Consider the following 17409-nt stretch of genomic DNA (forward strand, 5'->3'; position numbering starts at 1 on the left):
GAAGAAAAAATTATTCTATCTTCCAACTAGAAATTGTATGATGGGTTTTGAAGTGGTTTTCTTTTTTTTTTTTTTTTTTTTTTTTTGGGGGGGACTAAATGGAAAAGTTTGTGGAAGGTTCTTACTGTCTTGAGAAGAGGATTACCTATCGCTCCTTGGTGATAGATTTCTAGGACTGCATAAATGAGCGATAGATCATAACTTGTGTGAGATTTCAGAACAAGTCAATAAGAAACATATTATCTGTAAGCGATGAGCAGAAACCACTATGTCTGTTCTCTCTTAAAGGTGATCTTAAAGACCGAGCAGAGATGCTGAATACAGGAATCCGTATTAGAAATGTGACTAGAAAGGATTCTGGGACCTACCGCTGTGAAATCAGTGCAAAGAGTGAAGAGGGGCAACGCCTGGGAGAGGCTACTATTACTCTCACAGTATTGGGTACAAAGAAACTTTATAACTAAGATTTCTGTAAATAAATTGAATTATGGCAAAGGATGTTGAGTGTATGATTGTCCATGTAGCATGTGGCTGTTGGAATTTTGGATCTTTCTTGGGATGGGTAATAAACATGTGTTCTTGCATACATTCACATTCTACAATGTTGTTCAAAGAAATGCACACTTGCATCAGAAAGTAACATAACTTATTTCTTTATTGATATGAATGTGTGTTTTCATTGTCAAAAATTAACAAGTATGCTGATCAATGAGATGATGAAAAGTCCGTTTCTACTAAAACTGAAATTACTCAGTGGCTGAGAATCTGATCCTGTTTGACACTGGAAAGTCAGCATCTGTCAACACTTATCAAATATTCCAAAGCAGCAGTTCACTGTAATGTACTACAGTCTCCTCCTGTTTTTGGAAGGAGAAACTGCTGCAGTGCCTGCATAATGCCAGGTAGCAATCTGTGGACTTTATTTATAGGACAAATGTTGTTTTTTATTATTCTTCAAGTTTTTTTTTTCCCAGTTGGGGAAAGGATGGAAAAATGAATATTGAGTCCATTATTTTCCACTGTTCCTCCTACTTTTTCCCAATCAACGAGTGGTAGATAGTTTACTTTTGCTTTCTGCATGCAGAGGAAAGAAGTTCCTGTTTTTTTTTCAATACAAAATTAATTGATCTTTTGAAATTAAAAATAAAGTCTCAAAGTTCTTCATAAAAGATAAAAAGTTCACAAACTTCGGCATCGTTCCAACAATGAGGTAATATCACTTTTTCCTTCTCTCTTCCACTCTCTCAACAGATTTAAGTGTAGCTTCTTCATTTAAAATTGAAATCTTGGAATCTGAAGAGAGTGGTGGGTGATTGTATGTCTCGTGCAGAAATGTTTTGAAAGTATATGGAAGTTCAGTGTGGGTTTTTTGTGTTGTTTTTAGAATTTTTGCTTTCTATTTTAAAGTCGGGCAAGGAAAAATTATGAATAGTTGTCATATACCTTATGTTCCTCTTCACCTTTAGTTTTCATCTGGATAGTTTCAGGGAACCAAAAAAGAAAAAAGATAATCAAGTTCCTTTTCTGTTGACACAATGAAAATTGGAAAAAAGATCTTCATATTAATGACAGAGGGACCTGAGTTGTCCTGTGTCTGTGATGCACAGATGCAGAACCTGACAGCAGTTTGTCTTGATACTCCAGCAATATCTAAGGAAAGTTAGAACTCTTTCCACACTAATTCTCCCTGCTCAGAGAACTGTAGAAGAAGAATACTAAAAAAAGTACTTGACTGGGGGAGGAATATTTTTTTTCTTGTTTGTTTTGTTGTTGTTGTTGTTGTTGTTGTTTGCTTTTATTTTTTTAATTTAAACTGAAATTAGTAGTCAATTGCTTTTCATATTCTACCTGAGATTCACACATTGGCTGTGATGATGGCTAGTCTTGGTCATTCTTTCTGACAACTGTGTTTCAAAAAACAGTAGAAACAAAACAAAAATCTTTTTACTTTTTCTCACTTTTGTTTTTAAATACGAGAGAGGGAAAACAAAATTCCTGGACTCCAGATTCCCTGAGACATCCCTCCTGTGTCTGGCAGCAAGAGGCCCCACAGAGTAAATGGGGTGGAACAAGATACCAAGAGTTTGGACGAATGTGTATAGATAACGCAGCATGTGGTGAGGGAGCCTAGGAGCAAACCTCTGCCTTTGCTGTTTTTGGCAGCTTACAGACTTTACAGTGCTCTTTGGTGGCAGAACTCTGCCATCCACTCTGTCTCCAGAGCCCCTGTTTGTTAATGTGGTAGTTGTTAAACATGTACACAAGTGTTCACTTCCTCAGTAACTGTCAAACTGTTGTGAGATACACAGTCTTATCAGTATTGTCTAACAAGTACAATTTTGTTTTCCAGTTCCTCCCTCTACCCCAATATGCGTGGTACCCAACTCTGCAATGACGGGAACAGTAGTGGAGCTGAGCTGTAAGGAAGCTGAGGGGTCTCCTCCGTCTGAGTACCAGTGGTACAAGAACGGCGTTGCCTTACTGGAAAAGACAGGAACAGGCAGTGCTAGAACAGCCAACATAACTTACACCATGAATAAAAAGTCTGGCACTCTGGTAAGTGTAATAACCAACTGTAATAAGCAACTGTGAAGAAAACCAAATTTCTGTACAGTGGCTTTAATCCAAGGCACAAGGTCTTTCTCAGAGATCAATGTCATGCTGAAATGTGATAACAAATTTATTGGGTACAGTTTCTGCCTCAGACCAATGACAAACCATAGAGGTCGAGTGTAGTAGGCTAACGGAGTGATTTATAAGGCTGTAGTAATTATAAATGATCAGAATCCAGTGAATAAATGACAAATTTCACCTTGTTGGTTAGACAGCCAGCTCCAGGTGAGAATGATCTCTCAGAGTGTTGACAGTTATATTTGATAGCGCCTTAAAATCTAAAACAGCAACTTCACACACTTCAGTGGGAAATGCGGCACCAAGGGCAGTCCAGAACCTCTGCAGTCCAATGGCATTTAAAGGTCCCAGTCCTGTACTTGTACTGTCAGTGGGAGTGAGTAGTGGCTTTAAGTCAGCTTAATGTGTTTTCTGTTATGTTCCCTGTGAGAACTGGCCATCTTTTTCTCAGCCCCTTCTCCCCCTGCCAAGCACTAGAGCTGGTCCTTCTAAAGAGAAAGAAAATCATATACTACTTACCATGCATTGTAAGCTGAGATTTTTCTTTATTTATTTATTTTTAGAAGAAGAGTCATTTTAGGGACACGCTACTCTTGGAAATGATTACATTTGGAAACCAAAATGTGCCTTACCATTTGGAGGTGCTGTAGATGTTTCGGCATACTGTGAACTACTCAAAAACATTAACCTCTTCTTTAAAGTCATAGTTTTAATGTATAGGATATATTAAAGGGAGAACATTTAACAAATCTAATTATAAAAATAAATACAGAGAAACACAGAAGCTGATATGAGGTCAGCGTCCCTTTTTTGCTTTCTCACTGTAATCATTACATCAGAAGTATTTCATAAATAATGCAGTTCAGCATTTCTCCATTAGAATAATAGAGAAAGCAACACTTCTGGAAAAAAAAATCCTTGGGATATATCTTCTGTACTACGTTTTGTGTGCGCCATCTAGTAAAAATGCCTTTCTAAAAGACCCTCACGTACGAGTAGCTGAAGTTAAGGTCTAGGGATATGGGTAGGGAACAGATCGAGGTGAACATGAGAGCACAAGTTCTCACTTTCTGTCAGATTTTTTGAGGAAAAAAATATGTGTTGACATGTCAAAATTAATATACTGCAGGAAATTTTGGTTTTTTGTTCATTTGTTTTCCATTCTGATAATGGTTTTGGACTTTGTCTTAACAGATATTTAACACTGTTTCAAAGAATGACACCGGAGAGTATTTCTGTGTAGCCTCAAATGGGATTGGATTACCTCAGAAATGCTCCATGAAGCGAATGCAAGTTGGTATGTGTCAGAATAAAAAGGGGCAGAAAACAGTCTTGCATCTGAACTGATTTCATTGTGTGATACAGTTGAGAAACTAAGACCAGATTGAATTACAGCCTTTTTACTTGATTATAGTATTACAGAGGAGGAATAATACCGATATACTAGAGCACCTTATATGTAGTTAAGGTGGCTGCTGAAAGCATTCCTTGTGTGTGTGTGTCTCACTGTATTTTACAGAAAAGCAGTTAGTTGGGTACTTTAAAGTTATTGCAGTATCCAGCTCTTAATGTTGCTCAGCACTGAATGTCACAGAACCAGTGTCCATCTGAGGTCCTCAGTGCTTCAGAATGCTTTTATGGATGTTGTACAGCATAATGTACCAGTCCACTGTTAGTTTGTCTGTGTATTTTTATGGGTTGTTTGTTTGTTTGTTTGTTAACTAATGCCATCCCAAGATTTTGAGATGCATTCGTGTGAGATCATAGTGTAACAGATCAGAATTTATTCTGAAAATAACTTGTTCATACTTACCAGAGCAACACTGAAAAGAGTCAGTGTATCTTCAAAAGAAAAGAAAAAACAGCATCAATAATCCTGCTGCCTTTTCTTTTACTGCTTGTACTGCATACTTGTAATAGTGGTTAGCTAATATAGTAATTTAGCAAATATCAGAAGGGAAGAAAATATAATAACCTAAAATCTACAAATGTTTTTTCTAAATATTAAATTAGCTCTAAGAGATTTGATAGGAAAATAATGGTGAAGAGATCCATAGTGTTTCTAGAAGATCCTAACAAATCCTGCATAGAAGCTTTCCTATTAAAGTATTCCATAAAGCAGTTACTTGGTTCTCTCTTATAATTTAGTTGAAAATCTCTATATTAAAGCTTTTAATGCATTCCTAGTTGATTATAATTAAGTATTCTATGAGCTACCAAGGTAGATTTCCTCAGATATGGAAATACCCACCCAAGTGAATTGCGCACTGGTTGACAGCAAAAATTGGTAAGGTAAAATTCATATCTGTGTATTCATGTTTTGAAGTCAGGATCCAAATAAGTAATTGGTCACATAACAAAAATAGAGCAAATAACAAAAAAAAAAAAAAAAAAAAAAAAAAAAAAAAAAAAAAAAAAAAAAAAATGTTTCTGCTTGTTGATGGCTTTGTTTTATCCCAAAGTGGATTATTACCCAAAGCATGTAGGGATTTAATCAGGAAATAGGAATTTTATGAGGAAATGGGCATAGGTTGTCATCTTCGAAATAAAAATGGCTGGATTTCAGTAGCCCAGTGAAAAATTAATTTTAGACATCCAGTCTCCTTTTTTTTTTTCCATTTAATGTGTTGAATTTTAAAGGCCTTGCTGTTTAAAAGTAATTTTAAAAAATCCAATTTTAAATAACCTGCCAGAAGAGTTCTTCATGACAGATGTGACAGTCATCAGCTGCTTCAGTTATTTTAGGCAAACTAACAGTTCTTTAAACAGACCAAGGGAATATACCTTGAATCCTTAAAAGACATACAGCCTGAATAATACATATAGTGTATGGATAGAACAAGGAGTTTGTATCCCTTGACCACTCTAATTCTTTCCTTACCTTTTGACTCAGAGGAAGGATTTGAAGTGTATCAAGCACTCCTGTTAACGTGGCTGTGATATAGTAATCCTTTCGGACAGTTTATCCACATTTGTGTGCTAGGTACTGATTTATAAAGCTGAGGCCAAAGTCCACTCATAAATACAAAAGGTACTTGTAGTAAGCCACAGGATGCCTCCTGGAGAAACTGGCAGCCCGTGGCTTGGACAGGTACACTCCTTGCTGGGTAAGGAGCTGGCTGGAGGGCCGAGCCCAGAGAGTAATCGTGAATGGAGTGAAATCCAGCTGGCGACCGGTCATGAGTGGTGTTCCCCAGGGGTTGGTGCTGGGGCCTGTCCTCTTCAATATCTTTATTGATGACCTGGATGAGGGCATAGAGAGCACCCTCAGGAAGTTTGCAGACGACACCAAGCTGGCAGGAAGTGTCGATCTGCCTGGGGGTAGAGAGGCCCTGCAGAGAGATCTGGACAGGCTGGATCTCTGGGCTGAAGCCAACGGGATGAGGTTCAACAAGACCAAGTGCCGGGTCCTGCACTTCAGCCACAACAACCCCAGGCAATGCTACAGGCTTGGGGCAGAGTGGCTGGAAAGCTGTGTGGAGGAAACGGACCTGGGGGTATTAGTCGATGCTGGGCTGAGCATGAGCCAGCAGTGTGCCCAGGTGGCCAAGAAGGCCAATGGCATCCTGGCTTGTATCAGGAACAGTGTTGCCAGTAGGAGTAGGGAAGTCATTCTCCCTCTGTACTCAGCCCTGGTGAGGCCCCATCTCGCATACTGTGTCCAGTTTTGGGCCCCTCACTGCAAGAAAGACATTGAGGCCCTGGAGCGTGTTCAGAGGAGGGTGACGAAGCTGGTGAGGGGTCTGGAGCACAGGCCTTATGAGGAGTGGCTGAGGCAGCTGGGATTGTTCAGTCTGGAGAAGAGGAGGCTGAGGGGAGACCTTATTGCTCTCTATAATACCTGAAGGGAGGTTGTAGTGAGCTGGGGGTCGGCCTCTTCTCTCTTGTAACTAGTGACAGGACAAGGGGGAATGGCCTCAAGTTGCGCCAGGGGAGATTTAGGCTGGACATTAGGAAATACTACTTTTCTGAAAGAGTGGTCAGGCGCTGGAATGGGCTGCCCAGGGAGGTGGTGGAGTCACTGTCCCTGGAGGTGTTCAAGAAACGTTTAGATGTTGTGTTGAGAGACATGGTTTAGTGGGATTATTGTTGGTAGGCGGATGGTTGGACTTGGTGATCTTGTAGGTCTTTTCCAACCTAGCTAATTCTATGATTCTATGATTCTAATTAGGGGGAAAAATCCATCCAGTGGATGTTTTTGAAATTTAAAATGTTGTATTTATCTTTTATAATTACAGATGACCTTAATGTAAGCGGTATCATTGCTGCTGTAGTAATTGTGGCTCTGGTAATGGCACTATGTGGCCTTGGAGTATTTTATGCTCAAAAAAAAGGGTATTTTACAAGTAAGTACAGTAAAATCACTCTTTTTTTTAAAAAAAAAAAAAAAAAAGCTATATTTCTGCTGACCATAACATGTACTTCTCACACTTTAATTCCATGATACTATAGCTAAAGAGTGTTACAACAGGAACTTCACTGTGCATTTTTATTCAGCTTTCTACTGCAGAAGATACTTTAAGAATGAAATGCTGGTGTCTGTATAGTTGCATAAGGCTAGCAGGCAGTAATCTAGGAAAAGCAGCAAGCAGAAACCTGGTTTCTAGAGTTTCTGCTGTAGTCTTGAGAGGGGACAGGAAAGAAAGATACTGCAAAAACAAGATGCACAAGGTTACTTGTAATCTATACAGTGTTTTTTTGGAGCACCAGAATTCTGATGAAGGGGAACTAGCTTACTTGCTCCCTCTTCTGGTTCGTGGTGAAAGTGCACACAGTGAAACAATTCTGAGGATAACCTGGAAAAACCTCGAGCCCAAGCAATCTACCTCTCCATAGCATTTCTGTCAGTGCCTGTACAGTTCAGCACAGCAATAAGGGATCACAAATGTCAGTCTGAGAAAGACCACTGCCCGAAAGTAACAGAGCTGATGTTAGCATCCCTGTTCACTTAGAGTTTGAATTACCTCTGAAAGCCACCTCATCTTTTTCTGTTCAAACACTATGCTGAAAAGAGAAATTTCACTTAGCAACTGAAGCTGTGAGTAAATATTTCAAAGAAGCTTAAGGAAACTACTCCTGTGCTCATTTTGCTTTTTCTTCTTTTTTTTTTTTTTCCCAGAGGAAAGCTCTTCCCAGTAAGTACCTTTATTTTTTTTTATCCAAGTCACAGTAAACTTCATTTACATTCTCATGATTTAGTAACTGTGATGTTTGTTTAAGGACTTTCTCTCATACAGTGACGTCTTTGAACACTAAAATAAACCTGATCTGGCACGCCAACAGATTTCCTCTTTAGAAACATTGTGCTGGTCAAAAAATGAGTCAGCTATTATTACTGTGAGAGATTGGAAAGATATGTCTGTTTCTTTTCTTTTTTTTGTAGTTACGCTTTACATCCCTGACTCAGCTAGAGGCATTCTTTTTTCTTCCTCAAACTGGGTGAAAGATGCTCAGAACCAAACTTGAACTGTCCTCAGATCCCTAACTGCAGATTACTTCAGGAACTCTTTTGTAAAAACATGACTGAAAGAGGCTTTGTAATGTCATCTGGTCTACTCCTTTGATATGCATTTATTTAATGCACTTGCCAGTACTTAATTCTTTTTAGCAGGTCAGAATTCCTCAAATCTATTGTAGTGCTCCCACACAAGGCTTAAAATCATGTTTTATTGGAGGCTCACTTCCATTTTTTTTTCTCTTTGCCTTTAAAAGGTGATTGGAGTGCTTTTAGGTAACAGCACATAGAGGAGCAATGTACTGAAGAAAAATTCTACTTTAACATACTGTGCTGCTTATACTGTTCGCAAATTAGATAAAGTGTACCTGGAAGCCCTAGAGGGACAAGCTAGGGAAGATAATTTGGCAGTGGCTCATGAGATCATGACAGCTGTCTAAAAGCATTAAGTGGATTTGTTACAGATTTTGTACTTCTTTCTAAGATGGAAAAAACCTAAGGATTACTAGAAATCAGAACAAACACATTTATAAATAAAGTTCTCAAAGGGCTAAAACAAACACGTTTAACCTAATATCGTTTCCTTTTCTATTAACAGGAAGACCAACTCTCAATCTACAAGTGAAAAGGTATTTACATTTAATAGCGTGTGTGCATTTTCAGCTTGTATTTTGTTATCTAGTACGTAGAGAAGAGGCCAACTAGCTGGCTGCTTTGAGTGGGAAGGAGCAATCTGAAGGCCCTTGTCCATCAGATGCGCTCAACAGATACTAGTACTTGTATCTTTTAATAGAATATTACTTCTATTTTTTGTAGCAGTATAAATAAACTTACAGTGCATCAGTCACGCTCCTTTCCAGTTTGCATGCCTGAGTTTCTTCTCAAATATGAATTGTTAATGTGGTTAAAATACTTGAACTATTACTTATGTCACCTTGCTTGTTTCATTTAGGATTTCAAGCATACCAAGTCCTTTGTTATCTAGAAGATTTCAGCCTCTGTGAGGGACATCAAACAACTACTTGTTATACAAAAATATCAAAGGGATTTTTTGACCTCTACTCTGTAAATATTGTTTCCATGTACTATGCACTGAAAATAGAAATTGCTACTGTTTAGATCTAGTCAACTTCATTGTGTATGATTGCTTTCTTTTAACCCACCACAAAACTGCTTAACTTAAAGATGCAACTAAATGGAATACACTGGTCAATTTGTGTGACTTCTCATTTTGTTGATGTATACATGCAGCAGTACAGGATTCTTTCTTGCAGCTGGGAACAGTCTATCCAAATAACTTTCACAGATGACCTCCGCCATTGTCAAGGGCTCAAACTCTCCTGTAATGTTGACTCCATTCTTACTCATACCTCAACATTATATTAGGTTTGACAGAGCCATCTAGAAGTGCAGAAGTAGTTGCACGGACTTAAACTCACTACCCAGGCAGGACAAAGCTGCTTGTAATTGAGGCCCAAGCATTGTTTTATTGTGTAATATAAAATGCCTACAGCATCACTTCTACAAGGAAGCACCTCTTTCTGTAGATTGCATATGTTACTTGCATTATGAAAAAAATCATGCCAGTACAACTACAGTAGTAATAGCTGGACCTTAAATGTTGAAGTATTACAAATAAATAGTTCCTCAGAACCTGAAGTGTTTGTGTCAGTAGTTCTGTTAGTGAAGTTTAAGCCCTACAACATCAGTAACAAGTTTCAGTTGCTCCTGTAAGAGCATCACTTCATCAGTTATTTACGTGTTCACTGATGTAAAATGAGAGTATTTGTGCCAATGAAGATCTATCACCTTGCTTGGGCATTGCTACAAATTTAGAACTGTTTTATGAATTATTCCTGCGGAAACTTGAAATGTCACAAACTCGGGAAAATTAAGCTTCTTTTAGATGTATCACTCAGTTTTCTATCTTCTCAGCACTGAATCATAGCTTACCGAAGGAGTTTAGCAGTTAACAGTGAGATATGCTATTCAGGTACTTCAGTAAATGAAGGAGTTCACAATCAGAACTAACTAGAATTCCCATGCCCTTAAGAACTTGTTCACACTTCTGAAATCAAACTGAAACACTGCATTTATTAAGTTACAAGTCATGCCATATTCAGCAACTCCATGGATGTACGCTGTTGTTTGGAGGACAACATGAAGAAATCACTTTGGAGTCTCCTCAAAGTTGGGCTCTAAAGGAGAAAGAAGGAAGCAGAGAGACAAGAGACGTTAGCTTTTTCTTATTCCAGCCTAAAACACAACAATTCATCTGATATTCAGAGAAAACTAAACATTAAGCTATTCCAGACCTGGGGCCCCCAGCACAAGAAAGACGCAGAGCTCTTGGAACAAGTTCACAGGAGGGCCACCTAGATGATCAGAGGGCTGGAACACCTCTCCTATGAAGAAAGGTTGAGGGAACTGAGCTTGTTTAGCTTGGAAAAGAGAAGGCTCCAGGGAGACCTCATTGTGGCCTTCCAGTACTTGAAGGGAGCGTATAAACAGGATGGGGAATGACTGTTTACATGGGTTGATAGTGATAGGACAAGGGGGAATGGTTTTAATCTGAGACAGGGGAGGTTTAGGTTGGATATCAGGAGGAAATTTTTCACTCAGAGGGTGGTGACACACTGGAACAGGTTGCCCAAGGAGGCTGTGGATGCCCCGTCCCTGGAGGCATTCAAGGCCGGGCTGGATGTGGCTCTGGGCAGCCTGGTCTAGTGGCTGGCAACCTTGCCCAAGGCAGCAGGGTTGAAACTGGGTGATCTTTGAGGTCCTTTTCAACCCAGGCCACTTTATGATTCTATGAAAACAGAATTTGTGCTCATCATCCCACCAGGTAACTGTGAAGCAAGGGCAGTTCAAGGAGCTTATATACCTCACCAAGCAATAGTGAAAAAAACTCAATGAAGATATTTCGTTTTAATTATATTTCACAATCTCCCAGCTAAGCAGAAGAATCACATGTGATGCTGTAAATGTGGTGGCCTTAAAACAGTACAAATACAATAGATGAAATACAAGTAAAATACACACAATCGATCCCATGAAGCAGCTAGGGATTCAACAGAGGCAGCCACTTGGGATAACAAATTGAGTGAAACCTAAAAAAGGGGTTGCATAAGAAACGTTTAGATGTTGTATTAAGGGACATGGTTTAGCGTGGAAATATTGTTGATGGGTGGTTGGTTGGACTGGATGATCTTGGAGGTCTTTTCCAAACTTGGTGATTCTACATTGCTGCTCTCAAGAGGGCCCCACGGTTCAGCTGTTTCAGGGAGCACTTGGTACAGTCACCCCTACCGCTATTTCCATTGGTAACGCCACATGCACTCAGCAGCAAGGCAGAGACAGTCTGGGCTTTGCAGAAAACCTTTCGTCAGTTACCAGCCAGTTTGGATTTAAGACAAAGATGCTATGAGGGGCAAAGTCACGACAGTTTTCAGACGCTTTCCTGCCTTACCAAGGGACTCAAGTTCGAAAACAAACCCAAGCACGGAAAAGTAGCCGTGCAGCACGTGCCTGGAAGAACACCAAGGCACTAAGAAGGATACCAAATACCCCCACACGCTGCCGGCCAAAAGCCGTACTTGCGGCTAAAGCAAGCTGCAGCGAGGCTGCTCGGCCGGATGGGGCCCGGCTCCGTGCCCCCCGACGTACCCAGCGGGAGGCCCGCCTGGCCGCGCCGGGCCCGCCACTACGCGCACAGCTACGCGCCCAACTGCGGCCGGGCCCTGCCCCGCCCGGGGAGCCGCCAGGACCGCCATGTGCCGCTCCTCCCCGCCGGCCCCGCTTCTCTCCCCCGCGGCCCGCCCGCTTCCCCCCTCCTCCCCGTGGCGCCGCGGCGTTGTTTGAACCCGAAACGGAAATGAGACGCGCGGCGCCGGAGAGAAACGGAAACAAAACACGGGCCGGGCCGGGCCGCCAGGCCGCGCCGCGCTCACCCACCTCTGCCGCCTTTCGCGCCGGCCCCGAGCGGAGCGGCCCACGCCTCCTCCCGCGGCCCTCGCAGCCCCGCCGGCTCCCGCCGCCACCACCGCCCCGCGGAGGCCGTCGCGCGCTCGGGATTGGGCGGCGCGGCCCAGCGCGGGCCCGGGCGGGGAGGGCGCGCCGACACCGCCACCCCCCGCGCAGCCGCGGGAACTACAGCTCCCGGCGGCCCCCGCGCGCGCCAATCCGAGAGCTTAGGGGGAGGGGGGGGGGCGCCCGCCCCGAGCCCTTTCCTCTCACCCGGAAGTGCAGCGCCTACTTCCGGCGGTGACAGGCCGGCGGCCGTTTGTTTGTTATTCTCTCCCAGCCCGGCGGGCGGTTGGTCGGAGCCGGACGCTGTCCCTCGCGAGACCTGCGTTCGGCCCCGGGGGTCGGGGTAAGACGGAGGTAGGCCCCGCGGCGCCCCAGCATGCGCCTCGCGCGGGAGGGCGGGTCCTGGCGCATGCGCACCGCGCGCCGTCCCAAGGTGACTGCGGCTCCGCGCCGGTGGGTCGGGGTTATCCTTCAGCTCCGGGCTGCTGGTTTGGGTGAGGGGTGGCTTGCGTTAGGGAAGGATGTCGTTGTTGACGCGTTTTATTTGTTTGTTTTAAGGTAAAACATCGGTGCCGACATGATCCTGCATCAGATCCTGCGACTTTCTTCTCTTTTTCGCTCCGCTGTCTCCGTTCACTTGCGGAGAAACATCGGTTTCTCTGCCATTGCCTTTAATAAGGCAAAAGAGCTTGATCCGGTTCAGAAGCTCTTCCTGGACAAGATCAGGGAGTACGACACAAAAAGCAAGTAAGTACACTAAGTTATCTGAAAGCAGATAGTAGAGGGGTGAAAAATGCTGATTTTTTGATGCATGTTGAAATATATTCATTTTGTGGCCAGGTCTCTGTGTGCCTCAGGAGCGCTCCTGTGTCACCAAGCAGCTCTGTGGTAGGTGCTGACCTCTCAGGGAGCAGGGGAGGCCTCAGGAGGCACCCAGGTGGTGTAGTTCTTCCCAGCTTACCTCTCTGGTATTGATGCGGGGAGACTGAAGACAACGATCTGTTGTCACATTTCTCTTTAAACAACTTCTGAGATGGAGATGGCATTGGCAGTGTTGCGAATAGAAAATTGAGGGGTTTTCCTCATGTTTAAGAGAAAGTTGCCATATTAGTGCGTTGTTGGTTCTGAAACAAGTTTGCTTGCTCACAAAAAAAGTGGGTTTAATTCTGTCCTGAGACTGTTCTGAAAGAGAACTCTTGCTTTCCTGCAACACCTACTGATAGCGTCACGAGGTAAAGGCTTGCCCTTATGAATCTGATAGAAAATGTACAAAAAAAGCGAACAAACAAAAAAAAAACCCTGATTTTTTTTTTCTTAAGGAGTTAAAAGGTACTTAGCACACTATGGAGCATGACTAATCTACAGAGTTACTGTCTTAACTAATTTATACTTGTATCCCAAGGAATCCCTGTGTGAATCCAATTGAATTAAGCGTGCTCTGTTTCTTGTTCTTTTTCTTCTTATTTAATATTAAAATCATGATCACTAATTCAGAAATTGCAGAGGTACAAGTCACAGTTTTGTCAAGAAGTCGCACCTGGAACAAGTGAAACTCCAGAGCCCTGGAAATCTAGGTACTCAGCGTGGTTTTGTGTCTCCAAAGCCTGCCTCTATAGCTTGGAATTTCATTATTCACAGCAAAAAGCCTATTCTTTACCCTGAGAATCTTTAATTGTAAAGTGGGCCTTAAGGCGTGTCGTATCTCAACTTTTGCAAATGTTTAGAATTGTTTGCTTTAGTTGATTGTCAAAATGGTAGTTCAGAAATTACTATGAAAATGTAGAACGTCTGTATGAACTTTCAGAACTGAACTGTTTATCAGAACTTGTTTGCTTGTTTGTTTTTTAGGCAAGCTGGAGGGCCTGTTGATGTAGGCCCTGAGTTTCAGAAAGACATGAATGAATCGCTCGCTAGACTTCAGCGGATGTATGGAGAGGGAGATCTAACCAAGTTTCCAGAATTTAAATTTGAGGGTGAGTTAACAACGCCCCTGAACTTCTGATTGGAAGCAAGGACACGCTCACCAACTGGCCTTTGTAGTTAATCCCCTTTTATTTTTCATTGGAACCATTCGTTTCATGTAAGATGCCCTCAGTGAGTAACCTTACTTTTCCAGTGAAGATGTGTACTTAACTTACGTTGACATTTGAACAGACTTGCAGTCAGAGTAGGCTATCTTAACAACCTTAATTAATTAATAGTTTCACAGACCCTAAGAAAAGTGCAAAATGGCCTGTTTTATTAATTTTTCTCATGTTCCCAGAGAGGTCAGCACTGTGTATATCCGGTGTGTGTATATTGTGTGTAACCAGTGTGCATCGTCCAAGCTGCAGTTTATATACAAACTCATCTGGAAAGTCAGTGATTTCAGAAGATGAACATGGAGCTTATTAATGATTACATCATGACTAAATTATACTAAAACTTTTTCTCCAGTTATTTGGAGATGATTTGTGTTTAGCTGCTCTCGGTTTGTATTGCAATGTTTTTTATATTACCTAGACTGAGTATGAGAAGAATGCTTGGCTCGATTGATTCATGTGGAATGCAAAGGGACTGCACCAACTCTATCTTCCATAGGACATAAGGGCAAACTTAACTTTTGTTAATGACAGGCTCATCTAGTTGTTTCTCTTGCTTCCTTAAACAAGTACATCTCAAAGTCTCCATTGTTTACGAGCAGCTTTATCTAAAGTCAGGTTGAGGTAGTAAATTGTCTTTCTCCTAAGCTGGAAGCAGCTGGTAGCTGGGACTCAGCAATGACTTGAGTTATATGGCAAGGTTTTGGTAGCAGAAGCACTGCTGGGATGGCAGTGGCAATAAACAGTAAAAAAAACTTTCACAGCTGCACCAGCTGTGAAAGGAGTGAGGGGAAAAGGTGTGAGAGAAAGCAATTCTGCTGACACCAAGGTCAGTGAAGAAAGAGAGAGATGCAGATTAATTGGAAACAAAGGAGAGACACTGAGTCTGGGAAGACAAGATCTCTGGGGAAGGTGTTCTTGTTTTGTTGTTCGTTCATCAATACTCAAATTTTCATTGGCAGTAAATTAATCTTCCACAAGTTGAGTCTGTTTTGCATGGGGTAGTAATTCATAAGCAGTTTTCTCTTTGACTTGATCTGTGAGCTTTTAAATATGATTTTCTCCTCTTCTGTTGGGGAGGAAGGGAGTAAGCAGTTTGGTGGGCATCTGCCAGCCAGCCACAGTTTATCCACCACAGTCAGTGTTGTCATTCTGGTCAGGCTAACTAGAAATGCAGTTTAGACCAGGAACTCACCTCAAATATTTTGGTTGTATTTCAGTTGGATTAAGGAAGGATTTGGCCTCAAATTCTTACTGGCAGAAATAAAATGAAGCATCTCTATAGGAGGATTTACGGTGGCTCGGGGGCATGGTTTATTTATATTCAGTTTTATTTCTATGCAATATGTCAAACAATAGTACTAAAGTTTAGGGTTTTTTTGCATTGAAACAATTTGTGTGACAACAGGACCAGAACAGACACATGGGTGGGCACCATTTTACCCTGGTGCTTTTACTACTGTTGCCTATCCTTAATCTAGGTTCAACAGGTTTTCAGAACTGTGGCTAGATTCTTCATACTTCTGTCTAAGTGAAGATTCCTATGAACTGAGTCTTAACTTTCAGACTTCTTGTATCAAAGAGAACAAGCATTACTAGCTCACCAGTCAAAAGCCCCAGCTCTTCTGAGTTTGTACTTCTGACATCAGGAATTCATTCCTCATGGTTTCTACAGTGTGGAAATCATCTTTTGCTGTGTGTAGTTGAAAATGTGCACTCCATTCACTTAATCAGCTATGTGATGCTAATGAGCAGGAAAGAAGAGCTTGATTACTAGTTCTTGCATGAAAGCTAAGTTGCAAATACTGGCCAGCACATACTAATATTCTGACTGAATTTTTCAGTTTCTCAACTGCCTTTTCTACCACCTCAGGTGTTGACAAAAGGCATCGCGGTAGAATGCTACCAAGGGCCGTGTCTGTCTTAAAGCTAATTATACAGAACTCCAAGGTGGATAAGACCTGTTTCAAAGTGTATTCGATGCTTTAATGGTGCTGTGGTGGTGTAACAACCAATGGGCAGCTCAGCACCACCACACTGCTCTTGCACTCACCCTCCTCAAAAGGATGGGACAAAAATATGATTGTGGGGAGGGGAGCTTGAGCGTTGAGATAAGAACAAGGGAGATCACTCACCAATTATAATCGGTGCATGTGCAAAAACAGACTGTAATTTATTGTCAGTTACTAGCAGACTAGAGCAGTGAGAACTAAAAGCCAACTAAAAACACCTTTCCCAGTCCATCCTTTTCTACCTCCTCCCCTCAAGCAGCACAAATGAACAGGGAATGAGGACTGTGGTCAGTCCATAATGTTTCATCTCTGCTGCTGGTCACTCTGCCCCTGTTCTACATGGGTCCTTCACACGGGATGCTGTCCTTCCCAAAGTGATCCTGCATGGGCTTCCCTCAGGCTGCAGTTCTCCAAGTGCTGCTCCTACACAGTTCTGTACCACAGGGCCTGCCCTTCAGGACCACACTGTTCCACACGGATCCCCACAGGTGGCAGCTCCCCCAGTCCTGCTCCACTGTGGGCTCCTCTCTAGGGGCTGCTGCTCTTGTGGGAGCTCTCCATGGACTGTTCCTCCTCCAGGCCTCATCAGCTGCTGCACTGTGGGCCCCTCCATGGCTGCAGATGGAGATCTGCTGCAAATGGTACCCATGGACCGCAGAGGGACATCCTGCTCCACCATGGGCCTCTCCTGAGCTGTAGGGAGCTTCTACTGTATGCCTGGAGTGCCTCCCAGCCCTCCTTCTGCACTGACCTTGGTGCCTGCAGGGTGGTTTCTCTCTCATGTCTCACTCTTCTCTCCCAGCTGCTGTTGCACAGCAGTTTTTCCCTTTTTTAAATCTGCTCTCCCAGAGGCACACCCAGTGTCATTCATGGGTTAGCTCTGGTCAGCAGTGGGTCCCTTTCAGAGCTGGCTCTTACCTATGTTTGGGCTCTTCTCAGAGCTGCCACACCTGTAGCCCCCACTGCTACTAAAACTAAAGCTACTGAATGGAATCATTGAATGGCCTGGGTTGAAAAGGACCTCAAAGATCACCCAGTTTCAACCCTGCTGCCTTGGGCAAGGTTGCCAGCCACTAGACCAGGCTGCCCAGAGCCACATCCAGCCCGGCCTTGAATGCCTCCAGGGACGGGGCATCCACAGCCTCCTTGGGCAACCTGTTCCAGTGTGTCACCACCCTCTGAGTGAAAAATTTCCTCCTGA

The 17409-nt window shown here is 42.6% G+C and overlaps 3 protein-coding genes across 17 annotated transcripts in view; 2 read left to right on the plus strand and 1 right to left on the minus strand.

The window, feature by feature from the left end:
- Positions 1-9745, plus strand: part of JAM2 (junctional adhesion molecule 2) — a 36360-nt gene extending 26615 nt beyond the window's left edge. For 8 of the 9 annotated variants that reach the window (XM_021403604.1, XM_021403660.1, XM_021403650.1 and 5 more), the window contains 6 exons: positions 289-441; positions 2351-2556; positions 3826-3928; positions 6870-6977; positions 8685-8715; positions 9039-9745. In XM_021403604.1, the coding sequence (XP_021259279.1) occupies positions 289-441; positions 2351-2556; positions 3826-3928; positions 6870-6977; positions 8685-8715; positions 9039-9090 (653 nt within the window). In that variant the 3' untranslated portion in view covers positions 9091-9745. Of the gene's footprint in view, positions 1-288; positions 442-2350; positions 2557-3825; positions 3929-6869; positions 6978-7750; positions 7767-8684; positions 8716-9038 lie in introns of all 9 variants that reach the window. The other variant, XM_021403603.1, reaches the window with a different exon arrangement.
- LOC110402021 (ATP synthase-coupling factor 6, mitochondrial-like) overlaps positions 10156-17409 on the minus strand; it is a 19782-nt gene continuing 12528 nt past the window's right edge. For all 4 annotated transcript variants that reach the window (XM_021403679.1, XM_021403670.1, XM_021403688.1 and 1 more), the window contains exon 4: positions 10156-10284. In XM_021403679.1, the coding sequence (XP_021259354.1) occupies positions 10256-10284 (29 nt within the window). In that variant the 3' untranslated portion in view covers positions 10156-10255. The remainder of the gene's footprint in view (positions 10285-17409) is intronic.
- On the plus strand, positions 12303-17384 carry LOC110402037 (ATP synthase-coupling factor 6, mitochondrial-like). 4 transcript variants are annotated; one of them, XM_021403708.1, is made up of 3 exons: positions 12303-12458; positions 12674-12862; positions 13964-17383. In XM_021403708.1, the coding sequence occupies exons 2-3, from the start codon at positions 12693-12695 to the stop codon at positions 14115-14117; spliced, it is 324 nt and encodes a 107-aa protein (XP_021259383.1). In that variant the 5' UTR covers positions 12303-12458; positions 12674-12692; the 3' UTR covers positions 14118-17383. The 4 variants fall into 4 exon arrangements, with proteins under 4 accessions (XP_021259383.1, XP_021259374.1, XP_021259388.1 ...); XM_021403699.1 differs by having other exon boundaries at positions 12311-12469; XM_021403713.1 differs by having other exon boundaries at positions 12338-12548; positions 13964-17384.

Source organism: Numida meleagris, chromosome 1 (assembly GCF_002078875.1).
Source record: "Numida meleagris isolate 19003 breed g44 Domestic line chromosome 1, NumMel1.0, whole genome shotgun sequence".
Lineage (NCBI taxonomy): Eukaryota > Metazoa > Chordata > Aves > Galliformes > Numididae > Numida > Numida meleagris.

Excerpts from the sequence above, each read along its gene's own strand:
- LOC110402037 (XM_021403708.1), top strand. The coding sequence starts at position 12,693 with ATGATCCTGCATCAGATCCTGCGACTTTCTTCTCTTTTTCGCTCCGCT. Across the intron at positions 12,863-13,963 it reads GAGTACGACACAAAAAGCAA|GCAAGCTGGAGGGCCTGTTG; the intron begins GTAAGTACACTA and ends TTTGTTTTTTAG.